The 26,327-nt window shown below is 40.3% G+C and overlaps 1 protein-coding gene across 3 annotated transcripts in view; it reads left to right on the forward strand.

The window, feature by feature from the left end:
- Nucleotides 1-26,327, forward strand: part of MEGF10 (multiple EGF like domains 10) — a 92,337-nt gene that overhangs the window by 12,196 nt on the left and 53,814 nt on the right. For all 3 annotated transcript variants that reach the window (XM_068422533.1, XM_068422534.1, XM_068422535.1), the window contains exons 4-7: nt 3,616-3,708; nt 21,298-21,544; nt 22,417-22,537; nt 24,397-24,533. In XM_068422533.1, the coding sequence (XP_068278634.1) occupies nt 3,616-3,708; nt 21,298-21,544; nt 22,417-22,537; nt 24,397-24,533 (598 nt within the window). The remainder of the gene's footprint in view (nt 1-3,615; nt 3,709-21,297; nt 21,545-22,416; nt 22,538-24,396; nt 24,534-26,327) is intronic.

The raw sequence follows: 26,327 nt of genomic DNA on the forward strand, positions 1-26,327 counted from the left end.
TGGCCAGCCCCTCCTTCCATGATCTGTACACTCTCTTCTTCCACTTGAGTTTGCCCAGCAGTTCCCTGTTTAACCATGCAGGTCTCCTGGTACTCTTCCTTGACTTCCTACCTGCTGGGATGCTCTGATGTTGAGCTCGGAAGAAGCAGTCCTTGAATGCTAACCAACTGTCTTGGGCCCCCCTACCTTCTAGTACCCTGTCCCATGGGATTTCCCCTAGCAATTGCTTGAAAAGGCCAAAGTTGGCCCTACTGAAGTCCAGGGTTGTGATTCTGCTAGCTATTCTGTTCCTGCCACAGGAGATCCTGAACTCCACCATCTCATGGTCACTACAACCAAGGCTGCCCTCAACCTTCACCGCTTCAACCAGACCCTCCTTGTTAGTGAGGATAAGATCCAGCAGCGCTCCTCTCCTAGTTGGCTCATCCACCATTTGCATCAGAAAGTTATCATCAATGCACTGGAGGAACCTCCTGGACTGAGGATGGCTGGCTGAGTAGGCTTCCCAGCAAATATCAGGGTAGTTGAAATCCCGCATGACAACCAGGCCCTGTAATTGCGAGACTGCTCTCAGCTGCCTGTAGAAGGCCTCATCACCGTCCTCATCCTGATCCGGTGGCCTGTAATAGACACCCACAACAGTATCACCCCTGCCAGCCTGCCCCTTAATTCGCACCCACAAACTCTCAACTCGCTCCTGATCCGCCCCTGGACAGAACTCAATACATTCTAGCTGCTCACTCACATAAAGAGCAACTCCACCACCTCTCCTTACTGGCCTGTCTTTCCTGAACAGGATATAGCCATCCATGACCACATTCCAGTCATGCGAGGCGTCCCACCAAGTCTCTGTAATTGCCACTAGATCACAGCCCCCCGACCGAACACGGATTTCTAACTCCTCCTGTTTATTCCCCATGCTGCGTGCATTGGTGTACAGGCATTTCAGGGAGCGAGCTGAGCACACCGATTTCACCCCAGGGGGATGGGGGGCCTCCTGGTCTACCTCAACACTAGAGCGTTGCCCCAGTGGTGCAAGCCCAGCTACTACCCCATCCCCCTTCGAATCTAGTTTAAAGCTCTCCGAATGAGCCCTGCTAATTCCTGTCCCAGAACCCTTTTGCCCCTACGACATAAACCTTTCCCATGTATTACTGTCACACCTGATGTCTTATAAAACCAGCCATTATCAAAGAACCCAAAGCCCTGCCTGTAGCACCAGTCTCGTAGCCAGGCATTTATAGAGAGACGTCATCCATCCCACGTCATCACCTGAAAATGGAAGGAGGGAGGAGAAAACAACTTACTTCAGTGGTCTTTATCTCATATTCCTTCTTTATTGGAGTTAGCAGAGTTTAGGCTGTCAAAGCCCCCCAAATTGTTACCTAAGATAACTTCTACAGAGACTTAGTAGTGATAGCCTGGTTTGAAGAGTTGTGTTTGATTTACGTTCTACTACTGGAAAACTGAAACACCACTTCAGTGGCTGAAGAGAAGCTACTGTTGATTTATGCTGTTGTGGCTAAGAAAAGAATGCAGCTCTAATTTGCGATATGGCTCTGCATTGTAAACACTTGGACCCAAAGTTTCATCTGTTGTACATTTGTTCTAAGACAACTCTATTTTATTATTGGAAATTAATTATTGGAAAATAATTGATGGTTATTTGCACAGCGCCATAGCGTTTGCTGTTACATAGGGATTGCAGGAAGGACCTCTGTGCTCAGCATGGTGTGAGGGCCAGCACAAGGAGGTGCTCAAAGAGCTGCTTCTGTACTTCTCACTGGGTCAAGTTTCTTACAACGTTTTGATTTTTGTTTATTTTTTCCGTCTCACAGGGTATGCAATTGAATGTTGCTTTATTGTGTCCTGAGCCTTAGTGCTCAGGAATTTGGGTTGAGTGCGTTGGTGTTCACTAAGTTATTCATACATGTGCACATGAAGAGACATGTATGTGTACAGCTACTTTTATGGTTTACTGGTAAGATTTTCCACACATTTGGTTTAGGGAGAGCTTCAGCGCCCTAGGCAGCACTTACTAGGCAAGAATTTTCAACGATACAAGTAATTTATGTCTAATTATAAGCCTAATGGAAAGTTATGGTGTATTATTTGAAGTCATTCTTTTCATAATAAATAAATAGAGAACAATGAAATAGCTTTGTATTAATATCTTGTATCATCTAACATTGAAAAATTCGTATTCTCCCTGTTGATTTCTAATGAAGATCATTTTAATGCACATCTGAAAAGTAGCTTATTAAAAATAAAAGTTGAGTAAGAAAATTAAAGGTTCTAAAAATATGCAATTAATGGCTGGGATCCCAGATAACCAAAGATTTTCATAATATATATGATTGATCTCTCTGTGGCTTTCCTTTTTCTTGGCCACACAAAATATGAAGATGACCAACATGCTTCATGATGTTTAATTAGGAAAAAACCAGGACATTTTGCAAGTATTTTTCCTAATTACTGTAGAGCATTTTCAATGCATTCAGAACCAAAATGATTCACATGTAGTCCCATTAAACTTCTTGTAAACACTAACTTTGTCTTTTTCCCATCATTCATCTTGTATTCATTGGTATACCGATCAGATTCCTGTCATAGTTTCTCTGGAAGTATTGGTACAAAGAAAGTTCTCATCCTGTGCACATTTTTCAAGTTTTATTGTTGTTCAAACTAGAATGAAAGTATTACAGTGTATGTGGTTTTGAAAGTTAAGGGTATTTCGTGGTGAATATGATGCCAGCAAACTGTTGCTGGTTGCAGATTCTTCCTCTTCAGTGTATTGTATTCTGAGTCAGTTACATCGATGTGCTGGGTATATTGAAGCCAGTTCAAGTTTTTCTTAAAAGTTTCAAATAAAAGCTCTATTTCAAAGTAAGCCTTAACTGTAGAAACACATACTTGAAATCATAAAAATAAAAATTATAATGAAAAATTTCAAGCAGCTCTGTTTCGCACTTACTATAAAGGTTGCAGTGAGTCATAACATTTATATCTCATGCATTACCTTAATCATCATCACTGTTCTGTTGTGCTTCATTTGAACTGTGCAACCATTCAGAAAAATCAATATTTAAATACTAATGTGTTGCAAATCGTATTTTATCCATGCTGTTGCAAGAGAATTCCTCTTTTTATGCATGCAAAAGTTCCCCTCTTAGCATGAGAGTTTGCTTCGGAGAATCATAGGATGGTTGAGGTTGGAAGGGACCTGTGGAAGTCATCTTGTCTGACTTCTCAGCTCAGGCAGTACCACCTAGAGCCTCTTGCCCAGGACCATGTTCAGATAGGTTTCCAACCTATATCATACTATGACTCTTTTTTCATTAAATGTGGACAATCTTCTCTTTGTTAAATGCAAAAGTATTTGAGTAGCACCAACATGGTTTTAGTTGGAGCCTTCAAACTTAGAAGAAATAGAAGAGAGTGAAGTAAGAAAATTTATTTTGGAAGAGATGTCATCAAACATTAATACACTAATGTTTATTTTGCTTTTAAAAGATATTTGAGACATGAGTGATCTGTATTAGGAATATATGTAGAATATTCTTCCTAGAGCTAGGAGTTCTTCTTTAATTCTTTTTCTTTTTCCTTCTCTGACAGCTCATTGTGCTGATAAATGTGTCCATGGTCGTTGTATTGCTCCGAACACTTGTCAGTGTGAGCCTGGCTGGGGAGGACCGAACTGCTCCAGTGGTGAGTTTTCACCTGCTTCTGCCTGTCTCATGCTGTTTCCATGGTGTTCTCCCCTCTTTTGGGTAGATTATCATCACTACTGTGTTTGGGCTTCTGCTTTCTGGTCAGGGGGTTGTTCTGAGTTATGGGGTTACTCTGCGTGTCTTGATTTTTCTTCATTTACTTGCAAACAATGTTACCCTGTAGCAGCACTAAATGTATGAGCTATTTTGTGCTCAGAAACATGCCAGATAATACAGAACTTAGTGTCTGGAGTGAAGTAGATAAAATTATATTTTAACTATAAGAAAATCTCTAATTTTTTATTTTGCTAATGCATGAAGAATGATGGTGCCAAGTCATGTTTAAAAGCTATGAGCAAAGCCTTCCTCACAACCCCATCCTCCTTTTACACTCTACCACTAACTTGTCCTTTTTTCCTCTCACTGTGTTCTCCTCTTGCGTTATTGGTTGCTCCCTATCTGCTCAGTCTCTTTCCATTTTACTTTCACTTAGTAGTCACGTTTCTCCAGCTTTCTTCTCCTTCCCCTTCGCTATGAGAGTGCATGCAGGAGACAAGGGGAGCAAGAGAGGAGTATTGAGGACGCATGTGGCAGGAGACAGGGGCAGGTTGACACCTCTCCTGCTTGGCGTGTGGGTGCAGTTACATGCAGCCCAGCGAGCAGGTGGTCACGCTAATGAAGAAATTATGAAAATCAAGGCCATCGCATGCTTGATGCAAGAACATAGCAAAATGGCAAAGACACAAAATGAAGTAGTAAAATAACACCAGTTCATGACCTTTTTAGTCACTGCTGTTTTCTAGACTCTTTGAGTGTAAAACCAGGCACTGCAGGCTGCAATAAGGCAAAAAGGTCTGGACAGATGGTAGAAACCCCTCAGTGGTAGGACTGGCATGTTTGTGCACTATCCCTTCCTCTGTCAAAGGTAATCATTTGTGATGCAGACCGTGAATTGTGATTTTTTCTTCCCTTTGCCTGAAATAGAGTTTCTCAGCGTAATTCTTGATTTTTTTGTTCATTATAATTTGTTATTTATTCCATCTTTCTGTTCCCCTATGTAAGGTCTTTGGAAATGTAGTGTTTAGTCTAACATTAGAACCGTACACTTTGTTACGATCAAATTCAAAGGGGGTCACTGCTAGTGACTGTCCACTTGAAAGGAACATATTTTAGTCAACAATAAAAAAATATGTTTGTAATTTAAATTTCCGAGACCATATAAAATTCTAATTCATGAAACAGAGCCTGATGTCTTGCAAAGGTATTATGCTGCTAGTTTACTTGCTGTGGGGTTCCTATAAAAATAAAAACTGTGAAAAACCTAGATCATCAGCAGGACAAAAATAATAAGGTTGTATTTTCACCTTCATTTTTTCCTGCTTAACAAAAATAGGGCAATGCTTTTTTTTTTTGCAAAGTGCTATAGTGACTCTTCATCTGGAACTGATCTGTTGTTCAGGCAGCGTATTTTGTGAAATTTGAGAGAGAGAGAAACAGAGTGAATAGAAATAATTGATAATAAATTACATGAGGAAGAACATAACCATTTAAAAATTGTTACATTTGTTGTATAGTTTTTGTATATACCTACATGCGATTCTTTTCATAAACAGGTCTAAAGAAACACCAAGTTTTGCATAAGGCATGAAACTGAGTTAGCAGTGCAGTGTCACTGTAATACTGATCTTAATCTAGTGCACTGAATCGTCAAAAGAAATTGTCAAAAAATGTTATCTTTCTTTCTGAAAGCCTTATGTGTCGTGCTTTTCTGTAACTAATCAAATATGCAGAAGAAACGTGTATCACTAGACAACATAGAATGGGGAGATACTGTTATTTATTGAGATTTCTAAGTTCGAAACTCGCTGAAAGGGCCCTTTAGATGAGACAGGAACCTCTAAATCTCTCTTTAGAAATAATCCTTCCTCTCACAGGATTTTCTAGAATCCACTTCCCTTATCTGTCTGGTACAATTAATTTTGAATACATGTGCAGCTCTTTTCCTCTGCTTCTTCCTCAGTTGCCTTTGATTGCTTGTCACAGCAGCCTCAACAGGAAAAATACTTTCTGGTGTGCGTACACAACAGGCCAAAGCTGAAAGAGCCTTTGTTCATGTACCTTTGAACATGTGGTCTCTGGAGAGGTTGGTGATACTCTAAAGGCTTCTGCGTGATGTTAGAGCTAACTGGAGCTGCTGAAATTTGTTTCAGATCGCTGGTGTAGTCCTAGGAGAAGGGGGTTAGGCTGAGGAAGAGGATAGTTTTGTGCAGGTTTTACAGGGACATTTGTTTTGGAATTTATCCCATTCCATGTGGACAAACTTAAGCAAGCTGTTGCTTTCACCACATTGTCCTTCTGAGTTTGAGTGCTGCTGTTTGTTGCTAGCTGTCCGTGATTTCCTTATCCATGTGCCTGAGAGCTACAGCGCAGATCAAATTGAATTGAAGAGCAGTGGATAGTGTTGAAAAGATCGTAGATGGTGGGGTTTTGGCTCTCTGGCACTGAGTTTTATTGTTGCTTGCCCCACGTAGGAGATTTTCATATTTTGCCTTTAACTGTATTTTCTGCATGATCCCCAACTTGATTAGTTTTAGTAAATAATAAAGAGATGCTTTTTTTTAATAATGATTTTGTTGATGTGGCACGTTATTCATTCAAGAAAAATACATGCCAATTGCCACACTGTAATAATGTCTATCATATAAACATTTTAACTATGTAGCCATTTAACTGAATAATGGAGAAGGAACAATGATTACAAGGCAGGCCAGTATTTTTGTAAGGCAGACAGGGATTTAGTGGTTACAGGTGACCAAATAAAATACTGTGACTGAAAGGGAGAGATTATTCTCAAAGTGTGAGATACTAGGCAAACTTCCAGATTTAGCAATCTGTTTGTTTTTGTGGACACAAGCACGTCAGAAGCAACTGTTCTACGTAGGCACTAAACTTTTGTAAAACTGCAGAACTAAACTTCTGCTTCCAAAGTACTATCCTTTCTCTATCAGGATTGATTATTCTTCTTACAAAGGAAATTCATCTCTAAGTATCTGAGAACAGAGTTAGTCCTATTGTAGCATCTGTCCATCTGGCAACCCCCAGCTTGATTTTATATGTTGTTTCTCGGTTGTATTTATCCAGTGTGTTTAAATAAATTTTTAAACCATATGCCACGGCTTCTATGTGACAGTGGCTTTCTGGGTGGTAAGTGCTTCCTAAAAGCTGTAATGTTCTCTCCGAAAGTGACAGAGTGATTGCATCATGCGTTGTGCAGTAAAAGCTGAATCAGCAAGCTTCCTCCCCTATCTTTGCATACCACTGTGTGCTATGGCCTGATAAACTTTCTCAAGAGTGAACTTTTTGGGACACTCCCATTTCCTTTTGTAGCAACCGTTACCTCCTTTTTGTGACGAGTCTTATCCAATTCCTAATAGTGTATGTCGGTGGCTATTTTCAGTTTAGAGAGAAGACGGATAAAGATTTGGCTAGACTACTGAGGCTGTCCTCTTTCAGTGCTTAATTTAAGCCCAACCCATAACTCTCATCTCCATCACATTCTCTGCCTTTCTGAAAACCTTACATCCAATCTGGGAGGAAAATAGGATTGGATATATTCTTCTGTGAGTAAAACCCAAGTGGCGGTCTTGGAATCTGTCTAATTAACTAATATCTCCTTGGGGAATGTTTCCTGTGTGAGATGTATTTTTTCTTTAGGCCTTTTCTTTTTAGTTAAATGAAATATACTATATTAGGCAGTGTCTGCTTGCAGTGAATTTCAGTGGGAGGCAATGGAGATGATGATAATATACATGTATCTGAAAAGAAATACTACTTGGATTGAGAGATCACTCATTTGCAGGACACTTCCATCCTAGCAGGAGAAATGACAGTCATGCAAACCAAGTTATTCTAGTAAAGATTTATTGACTGAACACAGTAGTTGGGTCAATGACAAATGAGTGGACAGAAGATATGTTGAATGTATCTTTTCACAGAATCACAGAATGTTAGGGATTGGAATGGACCTCGAAAGATCATCTAGTCCAATCCCCCTGCTGGAGCAGGATTACCTAGATCATATCACACAGGAACACGTCCAGGTGGGTTTTGAATGTCTCCAGAGAAGGAGACTCCACAACCTCTCTGGGCAGCCTGTTCCAGTGTTCAGTCACCCTCACCGTAAAGAAGTTTTTCCTCATATTTATGCAGAACCTCCTGTGTTCCAGCTTGCACCCATTGCCCCTTGTCCTGTCAAGGGATGTCACTGAGAAGAGCCTGGCTCCATCCTCATGACACTTGCCCTTTACATATTTATAAACATTAATGAGGTCACCCCTCAGTCTCCTCTTCTCCAAGCTAAAGAGACCCAGCTCCCTCAGCCTCTCCTCATAAGGGAGATGTTCCACTCCCTTAATCATCTTTGTGGCTCTGCGCTGGACTCTCTCTAGCAGTTCCCTGTCCTTCTTGAACTGAGGGGCCCAGAACTGGACACAATATTCCAGATGCGGCCTCACCAGGGCAGAGTAGAGGGGGAGGAGAACCTCTCTCGACCTACTAACCACACCCCTTCTAATACACCCCAGGATGCCATTGGCCTTCTTGGCCACAAGGGCACACTGCTGGCTCATGGTCATCCTGCTGTCCACTAGGACCCCCAGGTCCCTTTCCCCTCCGCTGGTCTCCAACAGGTCTGTCCCCAACTTGTACTCATACATGGGGTTGTTCTTGCCCAGATGCAGGACTCTACACTTGCCCTTGTTATATTTCATTAAATTTCTCCCCGCCCAACTCTCCAGCCTGTCTAGGTCCCTCTGAATGGCTGCGCAGCCTTCTGGTGTGTCAGCCACTCCTCCCAGTTTTGTGTCATCAGTGAACTTGCTGACAGTGCACTCTATTCCCTCATCCAAGTCATTAATGAATATATTGAATAGTACTTGAATATATTGAATATATTCAAAAGCACTTGAATAGTGCTTTTGAAGCAAGCGAATCAGCACAACCAGCGTGCTGTCAGCACCCCTTTGGAGAAGTGTTTGTGAACTTCAGGGGTATAAGTTGATTGGTTCTGGGCTGGGGACAAGGGCAAAATTCAGAAAAAAAAGACACAGTGGTAAAGATAGGTATGTTTGTAGCTTAAAAATGTAAACAAATAGATTTTATTGAAAAAAATCAAACCAACACAACCTTTCCCTCCCTAGCTGGGTCGTTGTTTGTATCAGATTTTTGACTTGCATGTGTCAGGTTGGATTGTTACATGTTACAAGAGCATTTTTGTCTATAGGTTGTGTATAAAGCAGTCTTCTGTAGAAGTTGCTACACGTCGCAGTAGTTGGCTGTCTAGATATGTGGAGACGATCAAACGATGTTTTACATTTGTAGATTATGTTTTCTGCCTGTTTTCTGCTCACACTCTCACAACAGTATTTGCTGTAATACATAATGTATGGACCTGATTGTCAGTTTTGAATGTGTGTGCAAGATAGATACACATGCAGCCTTATGTGGAGCCCCACTAGGCAATCAGGACATTCACTTTGTTTTTCTCCTCATGCCTAGTAGTCCACAAATAATTCCTTCGAAATCAATAGGGCACTTTCTGAATAAGCTGGAGCAGAGGCAAAAGGCCAAAATCAATATTACACTGTCTCGTCTGCCTTCATGATCCCCCAGCTGGCCTGAGTAGTAAAGCAAAAAGGGAATGACATGTTTTTGGTTTATGACAAGTATGTTAGGATTGTTTGTGGAAAAGTGAACAGACATTTTCTATTTTTATTGTATTTAAGTAGTATGAGATTTGTTTAAATCACTGGATTTTAATTTGTCGTTTGATTCTGTTGGTGATTAATAGAGTTTCATTGGGACTATAGTCTGAGAGTGTGGGGGTAGAATAAGTGGCACTAAGGCGTAATTTGGCTTCAGAGTCTTATGAAGCATGAGAAGAGAACTGGCTTTTTCCTAAATACATTAAGGTGAGCGTTTAAAGCTGGCATCTCAGAGAAACATCTTCTTACCTTTAAATGCATTAATTAAGGAAACTTTTAAGGTACAGTAGCTCTGCTGCTGTCAGATTTCCTTTAGTGTCATGGATGTTTGTAAAGTTCGCAAATTCCATTAAAATCTCGCTGTTTTCTTCATGGGACTTGGCAGATGCAGAATATGGCAGAAACTGGATCCCTTGGCATAGCTTGTGTGAGACACTCACGTGAGTTACAACCACTGCCAGTTTCTCAGTGGAGCTTATAATTTCCTTTAACCCTGCAGAGGTGGATGTGTGACTGTTTTCCACAGACACACTTGCACCCCAAATGAAACAGCCCTCTTGGTGCGGGTACCAGTCAATGTGCTTGGGAGCATCTTTTACATTCTGATGGCACAGCTTGTGGATCTTGAAATGAGCTTCTTTGACCAAGGCATTGCTTTCCTTTTTGTTTGTCAAAAGCATTTTGACTAACAGAGCTTGCAAGGTACTCATAGAGAGCTAGCTCATCCTTAAGTTTTCCAAGCCATTCAACAGGCTGTAGAAATAGGTTCTGGTTTTAACCACATGCTTGCATCAGAAAGGCTTGATTCCCAGAACTGAGAAACTTCTAAACACCTAAGATAAACTGCAGAGTATCCTGACAGAGAGCTATTTGCTTTTATGGAATATGTGGAGGAATAGCTCATTCAGGTAATGCAGAAATGCTCCCTGCCCTGGCTCCCAAACAGCCACAAGCGCAAATGCATCCTGTTAGCAAAAGTGACAGCAGGTCATTAAGTCTTAAATATAACCTTTTCTTATTACATGTGTCTTCCTTATAATCTTCAGTACCCTTAATTCATCTGTAATTACTACTTCTGTAATTCCCCTAACAGACTTCTCCTCAGTTTTGCTGGCTGAACTCTCTATTTTCTCCTCTAACAAGGCTGAATATCTTTGGGTTGAGATACTAACCCACCAGGAAGTTAGGTCAGGTGCAAATAGGGTGTCACAGTTTAAAGCTGGGCTGGCTATTAAACTGGTGGCAGACACTATTAACCGTCCTCACTCCCGAGAAGCGGAAGGAAAAGAGAAAAGGGAGAGAGACTTATGGGTTGGAAAGTTAAAACAGTTTTAATAAACTATAATAACAAAAAAGATAATAATAATGGAAATAATTAAATATATACAAATATATACAAAACCAAGATCGAGCTACCCTGATGTCAGTCACGTCCACTGGCACTGCAGGGCAGGCTCTGGGCAGGCCCAGGCTGGGCCCAGCGACGGTCGGGAACTGGACTCAGGGATGCACGGATCGGGATCGGGGGCAGCAGGAAAATGGACAGAGCCCTCTTCGGACACCGGCCATAGCAGAAGGGGCTGAGACCCTCGTGATCCGACCACTTTGTACTGAGAATGACGTGTATGGGATGGAATACCTTCGCTGGTCAATTTTGGGTCACCTGCCCTGTCTGCTCCTCCCTGCAGGTGCGACCCCCCTTCGGCTCTTCACTCGTAAGCAGTGAGGAATTCAGCAGTGACCTCGGTTTCTCTAAGAATAAGTACAGCAAGAGCCTTTCTGCATAACATCCCTGCTGGTGCCTCAGTGATAACTACAAACTTTGAGCGTTATCAGTCCTAGAAACAGAGACTGCAAAGCATGCAGTCAGTTTCAGAAAGCGCAGTTACTTAGAAGAAGCTTAGCTGAGAGTAAAAATTGCTGAAAGTAAAAATCACTGAAAGGAAGATTGGTCTGTTCTAGTCCAAACCAGGACATTGGGAAAACAGGTATTAGTGGAAGTTGCCATCACCTTCATTGCTGACAGTCACTGCAGTGTCACTATGGTAGGTGGTACCAAAATTCTCAGGGCTACACAGCAGCTGTGCTTTTCTAGAGTTCAGTACAACAATGTATTTGAAATTATATTATTCTTCTGTTTAATATAATTTCTGTCCTATAAAGCATTTTGGTTTTGAGGTTCTAGGGAAATTAATAGATTTTATGGACATGCTTCAGCATTTTGCTGAATTACAGTTGCAATCTTTAGGCAAAAGCAGAAACGAGAATATATTTTCTACAAAACTGAGTTATTAAATGTACTTGTGTTGAGATTTACTGAAGGAAGGCATTGCAGTAAATGGTGATACTTTTATTGATTTGTAAACATTTTCTGGATCAGAGATGCTTTTCATTTCTGCTTTTCAATACTTTGTAAACTCAGAATATTTGTGTTTACCTAAGTTGATTTCTTGAATAATAACTCTGTAATTTTTTTTTTCTAGTAACAGTGCAAAAGTATTTTTAGTATTGGTTTAATTTCAATCTGCCTTATATATTGGTGAACTTACGTATTGTCAGTGGCTTACTTAGCAGGTTTTCAAGGATGTGAAGGATAACATTTGTTGCTAATTTAAAAATTAAGATGACCCTCAAGTCATTGCAAAAAAGGAAAAAGGCTAATTTATGGTCCTACAAGGAGATCTGTGAAAAATCAGGATCATGGACAACAGTTCATTTTATACAGTGCAATCAGATTCTTATAATTATGTAATTTTTCCTATAATAGCAATTATTTTTAACAGGTTTTATTTCAGTAGCAAGATAAAATGAACACAGAGCCATCTGTGTGTATTTTCCTTAGCAATTACCCAACCTTGTGTTCTGATGTCCAAAGCACTTTAAAGAGTCTTCTGAAATTTATGGCATGTGAAAGGCATATAGTTCCAGTCTTTTATAGCATCTGAAAAACATATTTTCATTGTTCTTCCACTTCACGGATCAAAAGGCTTTTACAAAGTAAAAAAAGAAAAATCCCTAAATTAAATTAAAGCTTAGCATTTTGAATAAAAATCCTTTCTTATCCACAAAACAAAAAGAATGAAAAATATGCCACAGGGTAAAAAGCCTACAGTATAACAAATGAAATCAGATAGAAACAAAAGACTCAAAGAAAACCCAGATTTAATAGAAATTGCATTCTGAAAAAAAACACTACTATGCATTTCTGTGTCTGGGCTGTACGTAAAATAAGTCTTTTACTAAAAGGCATTGATATTTTTATAATTATTAGGAGTGATTCTCTAAAGGGAAAAGATTTATTTTCTGATATGCATGTGCATATATTTTCATAACATCCTGAGGTGACCAGAACTGAGCATATAAAAATATATGGAGAATAATCTCATGTTTTTATTAAATAAGGCTTTGTAGGTTTTCTAAAGGGTGTTTTTATTCTGCTTTTCAGAATAGCTGCCTTTGTTTTCTGGCTTTTTCGACTCATCTATGAAATTTGTTTGCTGTGTTCCACATTTAGTGTCTTGCAATCCAGGCTGACATACAGGTTGATGTCACTAGGGGCTTAATGCATCTTGTCGAATTTTGAACACACTTGAGTATTTATAGCTTTCAGAATCAGCAGGAATTTACTTTTATTTGGTTTAAATTCCAGTTGGGAGAATTATTATCTGTTTCCTATCCTGCAGGAATATCCTAAGGGAAATGAATGCCATCAGTTTAGATCCACAGCTAACCAAATCATAATAGCAGAGAGTAGTTTCAAGAATACTCTCTAACCTTTCCAATAAGGATGATGTGGATTTAGATTAGTGACAATATGCATATTTTTGTCACGGTTTTTGCTTAGCGAATCAAGGATGTTGTTCTGAACACAAACACACTCAGAAATGATGGTCATTAACAGTAGCATCTACATGGTTATGTTTTTTCATGTCCTTATCAGCTAAGAGTAATTGAGGACCCATAAAGTATTATCCAAGTTTAGTATTGTGTAGACCAAAAGTACATGGTGCCTTAATGTAATATATGACATATTTGGCTTTTGTAACGGTATGTGAAATACCTTCTTTCCTGTCAAGAAGGACATCAGTGTCGTTTTCTGACCAAATTTTTATCTGGAGCGTGCTGTACACCATATCTTTGCAAGCCTTCATACTGTAATTGTGGCACTCTCTTTGAGCAAAACAGTAAACACATTTTCAGGTATGCAAAATACAAGACTATCTAACGTGTGAATTAGTAGTAAATTTCCCTTCTGTTGACACTTGTAAGTTAGGTGGGCATCCGTTGTTTATGGACAAAAGGGAGTACTTGTCCTGGGTGTGTTTACTTATGGAGGTCATCAGAAAAAGAGTTGAGGTGAGTGGCTCCTCTTGCCTATGAATTTAAATGCCACCTTCATAAAAAGTTAATCTGTTTTATTGTGAAATTCTTACTGAGATTCATCAGATTCTAATTAATACCAGGTAGATATCTAAAGTATTAGTTCCACTCATGTATATTTATGTTAAGACAAGCATGTTTCTTGCTTCTGGAACACAGGGAAGAGTCCTTCTTCCACATGTTAAACTCTGGACATCCTTAGGGCAATCTATGATAACAAGATTGTCAGTGGGCTACTCTTTTGGATAAATCAAAGTTTTCTTAGTATTGGCCTGTTTTACTTACACTGGCTATGCTTAGCTATTAGTGGTGATTATTCCCTGATAATGCAAGTCACTTGTGGGCCCTCCTAGAAATGTTACTCTTTTTTTATTTATATCCTCTGCTCCAAAAGACTGGAATAGTTTTTAAACAGGGCATGTTACAGTGGGTCTACTTTTAGTTTGATGGTCATTCTTGCTCCTTGGTGGACCTCATGGCTGTCCCTGCTGGGGTTTTGTGGACTCCTTCTGCAAGTAAAAATACAGAACAGAAAGTTGTCTCTACCCCAGAGAACCTGTGGTTGAAGCAAAAGAGATAACACAAAGCTGGAAACACGTAGGAGATGAGGAAGGAAGCAAACACTGATAAATGACTGTGGCAGGTAGTGGTTGTGACACACTTGCTGCATCAACTTTTTGTGGACTTCACAGGAAGGAGGAGTTACAAGGTACGGACATGGAGGAGGACATCATGACATTTTTATGGCTTAGGGTATGGAGAGTTGTGCCAAGCTGTAGAGGCAAGTTGAGGAGAAACAAGGAAGACAATAGTCTGAAAGTGCAACAAAGGGGCTGATGTCATGGGCGATGTAAATGTGGGGATTGTTATTTGGATACTGGATGAGAAATGATAGATCAGGGATAGACCATAAAGGCCATGAAAGTAAGGACAAGGCAATAGAGATCTGAGAGTCAAAGGAGGGATGCAAAGGAAGGCACAAAGATTTAGACTTGTCCTTGATGTGACAACCTAGAAAGAAAGAAATGTCAGTCAAAGATGATGTGGAAGTTATGGGCAGCTTCAGTTTGTTTTACATGCTGGAGCAAGAAAAATCAACTCTCGCTTACTAGAGGCTGTGGCTCCTTGAACCTATCTGAAGAAATTATGGTGGAGTTTTGAGGAGACAGAGAGAGAGGAATTCTGCATATTTGCTACTGCTTATTTTAAATTTGTACTTCACAGTATTGCATTCCAAGTGAGGGAGCATTCACAGAATCGACTTGGTTGGAAAGGACCTTTAAGATCAAGTCCAGCCATTAAGCTAACACTACCAAGTCAACCACTAAAAAATATCCCTAAACAATATCCCTAAGCACTACATCTATTTGTCTTTTAAATACCTCCAGGGATGGCGACTCTACCACTTCCCTGGGCAGCCTGTTTCCACTGCTTCATAACCCTTTCCATGAAGAATTTTTTCCTAATATCCAATCTAAACCTCCCCTGGTGCAACTTGAGGCAATTTCCTCTCGTTCTATTGCTTGTTACCTGGGAGAAGAGACTAGCACCCTCCTCGCTACAACCTCCTTTCAGGTACCTGTATACAGCAATAAGGTCACCCCTGAGCCTCCTTTTCTCCAGGCTAAACAACCCCAGTTCCCTCAGCCGCTCCTCATAAGACTTGTTCTCTAGACCCTTCACCAGCTTCGTTGCCCTTCTATGGACTCGCTCCAGCACCTCAATGTCTTTCTTGTAGTGAGGGGCCCAAAACTGAACACAGTATTTGAGGTGCGGCCTCACCAGTGCCAAGTACAGGGGGATGACCACTTCCCTTGTCTTGCTGTCCACACTATTTCTGATACACGCCAGGATGCTGTTGGCCTTCTTGGCCACCTGGGCACCTGTCTCATATTCATCTGGCCATTGATCAACACCCCCAGGTCCTTTTCCACCAGGCAGCTTTCCAGCCACTCTTCCCCAAGCCTCTAGTGTTGCATGGGGTTGTTGTGCCCCAAGTGCAGGACCTGACACTTGGCCTTGTTGAATCTCATGCAGTTGGCCTCAGCCCATCGATCCAACGGGTTGAGATCCCTCTGCAGAGCCTTCCTACCCTCCAAGAGATCAACATTCCCGCCCAACTTGGTGTCATTTGCAAACTTACTGAGGGTGCACTCGATCCCCTCATCCAGATCATTGATAAAGATATTAAAGAGAACTGGCCCCAATACTGAGCCCTGGGGAACACCACGTGTGACAGGCCGCTGACTGGATTTAACTCCCCACAACTCTTTGGGCCAGGCCATCCAGCCATTTTTTTACTCACCGAAGTGTACGCCCGTCCAAGCCATGAGCAGCCAGTTTCTCCAGGAGAATGCTGTGGAAGTCGGCGTCAAAGGCTTTACTAAAGTCCAGGTGGATAATATCCACAGCCTTTCCTTCATCCAATAAGTAGGTCATCTTGTCATAGAAGATCAGGTTAGTCAAGCAAGACCTGCCTTTCATAAACCCATGCTGACTGGGCGTGATCGCCTGTTTGTCCTGTATGTGCCCCATGATGGCACCCAAGATGATCTGCTCCATAATCTTCCCTGGCACTGAGGTCAGACTGACAGGCCTGTAGTTCCCCAGATCATCCTTCTGGCCCTTCTTGTAGATGGGTGTCACATTCGCTAATTTCCAGTCCCCTGGAACCTCCCCGGTTAGCCAGGACTGCTGATAAATGATGGATTCACTCTGGTTCTGCTGTCTGTGGTAGGGAATTTTGTTTTCAGTTTTTTTTAAAAGACCATAAAAATACATAAACCTAACGCTGTGGTAAGAATCTCCTCTGCTTTGGTGACAATGGTACATATTTCCAGAGATACACAGCAGTGTGTGTTGCAGAGAGATGTGTAAGCCAGAGTAAAAACTCATTCTGTTGTCTTGGTGCTGTATATGACAGCTACAAAAAATGATAGCAAGAAAAGCAAATCTTAGTTTTGCTCTGATTCTTCACTTTCACCTCCCCATTAGCAAAAAAGAAAGACAAAAAGAGAAGAAAGGTGTTAAAAAAAAAGCATTGCAATAAGCATTGTCTGGCTTGAATATCATGTTATAAAGGAAGCTGTAGCATACTTAGAAGATAGTTGCAAGTCAGAGTTTCTAAGGAGGTTTTTCTTCTGAAATGTTCTTTGACTTGATTTGATAGCCTTATTTTGTTCTCATTATAGGCCATTCTTTAGAGAAGTACAGAATTGTAGGTGATCAAGGTGGGTTTGTCAAGAATAAACTCAGACTCATTTGCACTTTTCTTTTTGTTGCCTTTTAATGAAATCAATGACAAAAAAAGCAGGAAAACCCCTTACAAGTATGTGACCACATTTAGTTAAAAAGTCTTTGTTTCTAAGGAGCAATAAAGGAATTACCAAATTCTTCAGATGTTCTTCAGATGATTATAAAAATTCATACCTTGTGCTGTAAAATATCAGGGCTCCCTCCATCCCAATTTGCAAATCACCAGCTGCTTGCAGAAATTATATGCATAAGACCACATCTAGCCCAGCATAATAACAATGTGCATTAAAGTTATTATACTAGGAAATACAGAACTTTAAATCTTCAAAGGTGCTACAAAAGACCCCAAAACGATAGCAATTTGCATCACAGGTTCCAATTTCTTCTTGAAGGTGACTTTTTCACCATTGAGTCCTTGAGCTTCTCTATGTTTCTAAAGTCGTTGTTTGGCACTCAGTTTCAGTGAGTATTTCTTTATGATGGTAGGCCTGTATTGTCTTAGAGTTTCATACCATGCTTGCTCATTTTAAATGAGGGTTTATAGAATGCAGTGCCCTTATTCCCAAAGGCAAACTTTTGCTTTCACTGAGTAGCCTTTTGAGAGAAAAGTTCTCTGTCCTGTATTTGTAGCGTTGTGTGATGTGCACAGCACGTATTGCAGTGACAAAAAAGATATTCCTGGATGAACAGGATGTATAAAAAGAAAAAAGAAACAAAATGTGGCATTAATACCATGGTGTTTGTTAAACATTTACTTTTTTTTTTCCCCTACAGTGTAAGGTGAAAGCAGAAAAGACCCTGTTACAAAGGACCCTATTACAAAAGCTGATAGGGAGCAGTACAGCTAGCTGGTTCTCCTGTTTAAAACAGAAAAACCTGAAGGTGAAGATGAAATATGTGAAAAGAGGAAGGAGAACGAATTTTGTAAGGAAGGTTCTCTGCGTAAAAAAGAGCAGCATTAGGGCAGTTCTGTATGATCAATACAGAAAATTAACCCTGGTTTACTGATTGGGTTTTGCATTTCTGCTGGATTCAGACTGTTTCCAGGAGTTATTGGGGCTGAGATGCATCATCCTTGTGTCGAAACCATCTGAACATGGGGCTGTTGTCTCTATACTTTGCTTCCTTTTCACATATACCCTGTGTTGAGACAGATGATTTGCAGCTCCAAATCTGTTCAGAAGCCAGTAGCTGACACTTTTGCATGTGCATGCCCGTAGTGTTTGCATACATGCGTGTTCCTGTGACCTTGGTGCAGTCAGGACAGTCAGAGCAGCTATTCTGATTAAACACCAGCTGACAGTCTGTAACCTGACCATGGTCATTAACTCAAGCACTATCCCATTCCACCAAATTAGCAGCTGTGCAACTTCCAGCCTGGCTTTCTTAGTGTCTGAATACTAGGAAGCAGCAGAAATAGTCTGATGTAATAGTTGGTAAATTTAGCCTCCAAAACTGATGAAAAACAAAACAAACTCACCACAGGAAAAATTTCTAGCCTTTGCCCTCTTCTTTTTTAATAGTAAACTGAACATCAGTTTCTGACAAATCACTTTAATTTCCTATGGGGAACATTATTGATCATCAGTCAGGGGACACAGAGCTAAAATATGTGATTTATCCATCTTGTTCAAAATTATTATTTATTCCCATGAATCCTGCAAATTTCTCCACAGTTCTGCCCATAACTCACAGATAGATGCTAGGCTGGTGACAGATCTTGTGTAAAGGACTATCATGCAGTCATACTATGGTGGGGCCACCATTGTCCTTGTGGAATGCTTCACCATTGTGCTGTAGTGAAAAACTGCATAGTCAATATTTGTTACCCACCTGGCTCTTGCCGGGAGAATGGTCGTGAAACTGGAAATCCTATTAGCAGCCATATGATGCTTTTTATTTTAATGATTTTCTGCAAACATAATGAGAAGATCACGCCAGGAAGGTAATAAATTATTATGTACTGTGCAGTACATGCTCTTACAGTAAAATAGTTGAGAAAAATTCAAGTTCACAGACACAGCACGTTCACCTTGGATGTCAGTAAATCTCCAGGGAACAGTGTGGCACATCCCAGGGAGGCAGACTGGGGTTGAGATTGAAAAAAAAGAGCAGAGGGAGTACAAGGCCTCTGCTGCTTCACAAGTGAAGCAGTTTCTAGCAAGGCAATCTTGCTGCCTGGGTGTTGGATGCAACAGCAGATGCGTGGTAGTAGATGTTTCTGGTCTGTGTGGCTCTTGAGTCTCATTACGCTGGGGCTTCAAGCAGCTACGTGAATGTTGTTGCACTGCACCAAATATCTGATTTCCAGTTATTGGTGAAAGAACACAACCTCGGACTTCTCAACGAAGAAAAATTCTCCTCTGGCCTGTCATGTCTTTCTATTTAGAGCATGTTCAGGCCACATTCATCCTTGACTGAGTTCTGCACTGAAACAGTCATGGTCTGGTGATCAGTCCAAATTCTTCTGTTTATCAGACATGGCAGAACAGGTGTTGTTTTTTTGTTTTTTTTAAAATTTTTTAATTGTTCTATGAGGAATGGCTGAAATTGAAATTGTCTCTTTTGTCTGGGAGCAGGAAGAAGACTTTTACTTGAATCCAGGCTAGTGTGTTAAGCAAAAAACCCATGTACAGGTGTGTCCTCAACCATGACAGAACACATGACTGTCTCAGACATCTCACTACCCATACACATATTTTTATCTATCCCAAAGTAGCTAGTTTCCTGACAACAGTTTGAGGAATGGTTAAGCATGAGGATTACGCTTCCTGTTCCATGCAGACATGTTGAAAATAAACATACAGCACTTCTGAATGAATGTGAGTTATTATGGGGAAAGGCAACTTCTGAGATGCTGTGTGCTGTAGACAGCAGTGCATTGTAGTATAGTTCAGAACAAAACCCACACATCTTCAAAGAGAGCCCAATAATAAGATGGACAGTTCTGTCAGTTTGACAGTATTGCTGGGTGTTAATAATGCATACCATACTTGCTGTTACTCTGTACTTTATTGTGTGTAATTGCTCACAATATCTCCATTATGGATGCGTGTTCTAGTGACCTCTCCTGGAAAAAAAAATCTTAAGGAGTAGATTCTTTAAAAGACTCTAATCCCTTTTTATTTGTATAGCCTGAGTGAACAGCTCCTATAGCTGAATAATTCCTACCCTGAGGAGGATTCTTGAATTACTTTGCATTAGTCTAGGAAAGCATGCCTGTTCTCTGCCTGGCTTTTTTGCCCCAGGAGAAGACTAGGAGAACAATAGTTGTCATTCTCCAAGAGGAGAGCCCAGGCTTCCAGTCGCTGCAATTGAGGCTTTCCCGTTGTGCTACTTTTATCAACAGAAAATAAAACTAAAAGCAGATCATTTGACCATATGATTAGCACATTCCTGTTGAACTCTAAGTGACCTTAATCTTCTGGCTCTTTACAGAACTCCCATGTTTCTCACTTAAGAAAAATTTCTTCCTTAACATTAAGGTTTTTCGTTTGATGCTGAAATAACCTTTGAGTGGTTTGCTTACAGGCGTTTAATGGGATGCACTGGGGCAGACAAGAAAAGATGCCTTTGAATGATCATGAAGACACATTGGATAACCACATTTGTAACATACAGATGAAGTTTAACCATATAATCATTAATTTCTACTGCTTGGTGAAACACTTCTTGTGTTTTCTTTTGCCCTGTCAGTATATTGGAAGATTGCAAAGGAAATATTTGCAATTACGTAAACAAGTAGGAACTTCTGGATTTGAAAAAAATCATGATCTTATGTTGAGTAAGCTTTGCAACTTCCTTGTTGGATTCAGACAGTTGTTTATGGTTTTATACTACATTTTTTTACTTTTTTAAGTTAGCAAGACTTCTCTGTGTAAATGGAAGCTCACTGCAACCATAACTGTTATGTTTGACAATGAAGAGACTAGAACTTGCATTTACTTCACGGTAAATGCAATTTACTTTTAAAGTGTTAGCTGTTATGCTTAAGAAATTAATTTGTGTGCATGAATTAAGTTCTGTCTGCCTGCCAAAATCCTTGAGGACCAAGGAGAACTGAGGATGTACTACACAACTATTTCCATTTTGTAACTTTTTTTTTGTTTTACAGTTGACTCATAGTATCTTCAGTACGGTAACATGAGCTAGTATAAAACTGCTGTAAATTTTTCCTTCTACCCCTTCAGCATGTGACAGTGACCACTGGGGACCTCACTGCAGCAGCCGCTGCCAGTGCAAAAATGGAGCCTTATGCAACCCCATCACTGGAGCCTGCCACTGTGCATCAGGTTTCAAAGGTTGGCGCTGTGAGGAACGCTGTGATCAAGGAACATACGGAAACGATTGCCATCAAAAATGCCAGTGTCAAAATGGAGCCACCTGCGACCACGTGACTGGAGAGTGCAGATGTCCTCCTGGATACACTGGTGCCTTGTAAGCAGCGGGTATATTATTTATGGGGGAGAGATGTAAGTTTTAAATAGTGCTAACAAGAGAAATTAAGTTTAGATTAACTTTTAACACTATGCTGTTGGTCTGGCTGCTGTGTAATGCAGGGAAGCAGGGCTGGTGGCTAAGAAGCAGCTGTGCAAACCATGTTGCAGTGCTAAGACTGCTAAGTAAAAGCCACAAAAAGTAGCAGCAGGAGCTGCTACAATAGGACAAGAGGAAACAGCCTCAGGTTGAGCCAGGGAGGTTTAGATTGGCTATCAGGAAAAATTACTTCACCGAAAGGGTTATTAAGCATTGGAACAGGCTGCTCAGGGAAGTGGTGGGGTCGCCAACCCTGGAGGCATTTAAAAGACGAGTAGATGTAGTGCTTAGGGATATTGTTTAGGGATGTTGTTTAGTGGTGGACTTGGCAGTGTTAGGTTAATGGTTGGACTTGATGAACTTAAAGGTCCTTTCCAACCAAAACGATTCTATGATTCTATGATTCCTCGTGACCACCATGAAGACAGTTTGGCCACAAGCTTGGAAAATCACAATGAAACATGGAGTAATTTGGCTTTGTCACTCCAGAATAGATTTTGAGTTTTGTCAGTAACAACGAATGAGCACCAACCAGTGTAGAAAGAAATATCCCTGAGAAGAAGTAATTCCTAGGTTGCCAGGTCTGTTTCTTTAGATTTGTTGCATGGATGCTATACAATATTCAGCGTGTGTCTCTTTATGTTGGGACTGCTTTCTGTTTCATACTTTTGGCTGGAAAAGTTAACAATAGCATTAAAAATAAAAAAGTGGCTGGAGACCGGAGCGTGTGTGGAAGTAACAGTTGTCTCTCTTGTACACCACCACCTCCCCAGCTGCGAGGACCTCTGTCCCCCCGGGAAGCATGGGCCGCAGTGCGAGGAGAGGTGCCCGTGCCAGAACGGAGGTGTCTGTCACCACATCACCGGGGAGTGTGCCTGCCCGCCAGGATGGATGGTAAAAACACTTTCTGAAATCGACACAACCCCATAAAATTTCCATATTTGTAGATTTTGGACAGCATGAGAAAAGGGTAGCAAATGAGGATAGCAAATGCAGTCTGCCTGTAGCCAGGAGTAATGAGAAATGTACTTTAGCATAAAGGACTAGAATAAAATACTTGCAAAACCATCTGTTACTGAAAATCCTCCAGTTCTGCACTGCCTTTTTAACTGTATCAGATTTTGGGAAGCAAAAGTCATGAATTGTACTGTGATGAGGCACCATCCTTTAGATCTTGTCTGGAAGTCATTCATTTCTAGATATAATTTGATATTATATGGAGGTGACACCATCATATAGTTTAGCAGTGTATTTTGTGCCTGTTTTCATATGTATAGTATGCATGGCAAAAACCCCAAACCTTTAGATACTGTGTTAAATGTTAGTGATGGAAATGGGACATCAGAACATTTTCTTTAGACTTTCTACCCTTTTGTCAGTGGGTAGCAAAAGAAGAATTGACCTCGGAGCTGCAAGTAGCCTCCCCTACTACCAGGCTGCCAACTCTGAGCTGGCAAATAATGGAGTTGGAAGGTGATCAAAAGGCTGGAAGGTGATCAAAGCCCAAATAATTTCTTTAAATACATTTGTAGATATTATTTATCAATAGTATTTGTTAATAATGTTTTTTTTTTTTTATTTAAGTGTCCATTTTGAGTGAAAATCCACATCTATTGAACTTTTAATTATCTCATGGTAATTCAGGTATTGTATTGAGATAACCCAAGGCAGAGGTCAGTTTTTCACCAACTAGAGAATACAGCTATAAATGATCATCTCTGTTTTTGAATAGCACCACTCACCTGACTACCTAACTTGGATTATGGCTAGTTTTACTTTTTATTCCAGTTCATGTTAGAAGAATAAAGTTACTGGTCATAGAATATGAATGTTTGCATAAATTATTCACTCCCTTATACAGCAAGTGAAAAATGAGGTAGCATATGAAACAGTGATGGAAATTTTATACTAGTGGGTGTCCTAACTAATAAATTACTGTTTAGCCTTTTGACTAATTTTCTATTCCAAGTCATTATTTAAGCATAACTCTTTTTTAGTTCTAGATTTTTCAGTTCTGTGAAACACAATTTTGTCAGTATAACCTTTTTTGTTTTTCATGTAAGGAAGGTTTAAAGTAGCCAGCTATAAATTCTGCAGTATCTTACATTAGCTGAAATACCTGCATGTCTTTTGTGTGATGAAATGCCTGTAAATATGTTGTTCTTGAAATGGCTTCTTAAAAATCTTAACATCTGATGCTCCCTTCATTACACAAGTGTAATTAATTCCAAGGATGTAAATAGCAGTGCAGATATTCAAAACCCATTGAAGGGAAGCAGGCATCCTACCTAAGCTTTTAAGATATGCTGCTTTCAATGAAATTACAAGCAGCTTTTCCTTTCATCAGAAAAAAACCAACTTATCATAAAGTAGCATAATTGGGGCATTACAGTAATTACTGATTTCTACACCACTACTCACTGGAGGGCATTTCCGGATGTCTTGATATATACTACTGATAAATAAATTGGGAAGAGCTTGACATCAATTAGTCTTAAATGTCTAAGTGTTTTCACTGTTGCTTAGAGATAGTGTTTTTCATTAGCTTTGGCTTCCCAAATGGAAGTCCTAGAAGATTATTCCTCCAGTGCTGAAATGTTTAAAGCTGGAGAAGAGTCTGGCATTTCCAATATCAGCACTAGATGAGTGACAGGATATCTCCTTGGTCTTCCTTCATTACAAACCTTTCTTCCTTGTCCATTCAAGCTGTAGTCCCAAATCCAATATTAAGATCTTTTTTTCTGTGCACGCAGGGCATGGTCTGTGGTCAGCCTTGTCCTGAGGGTCGTTATGGGAAAAACTGTTCCCAGGAGTGCCAGTGCCACAATGGAGGGACCTGTGACTCAGCGACAGGTCAATGCCACTGCAGCCCAGGTTACACAGGGGAACGGTAAGGAAAACTTATTTTTGCCAGACTGCTGAACCTGCAAGGGGTCTGCTGCAACAGTTGGTAGAAAGCAGAATGAAAATATCTGTGATATGATTAAAAGAGTCTTATGAAATGTTTGCCATGTCACTTAGCTGATGCTGGGTCACAAGTTAAAAGTGCCTGTGTGATTACCCTTCTGTGAGGAACTGCTTGGTTTCAGGATTTTCCTGCGGTGGCCCATGCTCTGGCAGTGTCTTGTGGGTCTTCACTTGAGTGGCTTGCAGAATGATGCAGTTTGGGTTATGGTGAAGGGGTGAGGAGGGAAGTTCTTGGTTTTGTGCAGATGTTTGGCAGTCATAGCAGCAAGGGAGGCTGATTCTGTTCCTTTTCAAAGTGAGCAAGCTGGAGAGTTGTCTCCTAACGTATTTCATTCAAATGAAGAAATGATACTTCTTTATTATCTGACTTGATTGTTAAAAATTGTCTTTGGTAGACTGGAAAGATAATATAGCAAGACATAATTTTTGAAGGCAAGTGATGAAAGAAGTGTTTTCCTGCATATATTTTAAACAGCACACAACTAATTTGCTGAAGTCAGCAGCAGCTTAATCACTGGGATCAGTCCAGGGGATCTCTGCCAACAATAGTAGGTATTATAACCATATGCACTTCCCACGCGAGTGTTCACAGGACATGGGGAGAGCTGTGCCAGACATAAGGGGAAAACTCATGAAGAAGAGAAACAGTTAGTCCAGAGCCATTTGGATGCCAAAATTAAATTTGCATCTGTGAAGAAACAGTGCAGAAGGTGGAAGATGCATTTAAAGAGACACAGACAAGTCAGCAGTGAAATCAAAGAAATACCCATGTGAGAGTCTATGCACTACACTACACTGGTGTTTCTAAAAGCAATTAAATTTTTTGTCTTGGAGTTTAAATCTGACTTTAATCTGAAATGCCTTACAGGCTGCAGCATTTTTATCACTTTTGCAAATCTGAGCTCCCTCTTTTCCTGCAAAACAGACTGTATTTGCAATTCTTTTGTTTTTCAAGATGCTCCAAGGGCAAGAATGGGTCAGAAGCAGGTTGTAGACCTGGTTCTTATTTCATGTCAGTGGACTGGCAATGGAGGGAAGTGTTAGAAGAAATGTACGGGCATTGTTTGAGCTAGCACATACATACCAGCAGCAAAAAGGATGGTTTTGTGAAGTGCTAAGCTGTTCTCCACTTCTGTGTGTAACTTCAACAGTATTTTTATGAGATTTCAGTGTGGTGGTGACTCCTGCAACATGGTCATACAGCAAGAAAAAGAGGACTCCTAGAGCATGTAACGGTTCCTAGGTGATCTGAGTTAATACAAGGGGATCTAGTTTAAATTACGTTTATAAGTGTTCTGCCTAGTACTTTTTGATTGATACCTGTCCTCACCACGAAGTGGAAAAGGGTCTTGCAAAAGCTGATGAAGATGCAATTAAAAAAAAAATGCAGGGTTAAATTTTGTCTTATTTGGCTGGGTTTCCTGATTGTCATTTGGAGAAAATTCATTCTCAGCTTTATTTGTATAACTTCATTAGGAAACATTTAAACAGGGTTATTAGCTCTATTATTATGCTACACCTCTGAAGGAGAGGGGTGCCTTCAGTCAGGGCAGAGTTACGAATACTGTGAAACTGCTAGATAACAGTACTAGATTTTGCAGTGCCTTGTATCACGTGTCTTTGAAATTCTCCTGTAATAAACCACCAATCATACAAAAAAAGAAAAAAAGCCAAGTATATATGAAAAATGGAAAGGGACAACCAAGGAAATTCTTTT

Source organism: Nyctibius grandis, chromosome Z (assembly GCF_013368605.1).
Source record: "Nyctibius grandis isolate bNycGra1 chromosome Z, bNycGra1.pri, whole genome shotgun sequence".
NCBI classification, from domain to species: domain Eukaryota; kingdom Metazoa; phylum Chordata; class Aves; order Nyctibiiformes; family Nyctibiidae; genus Nyctibius; species Nyctibius grandis.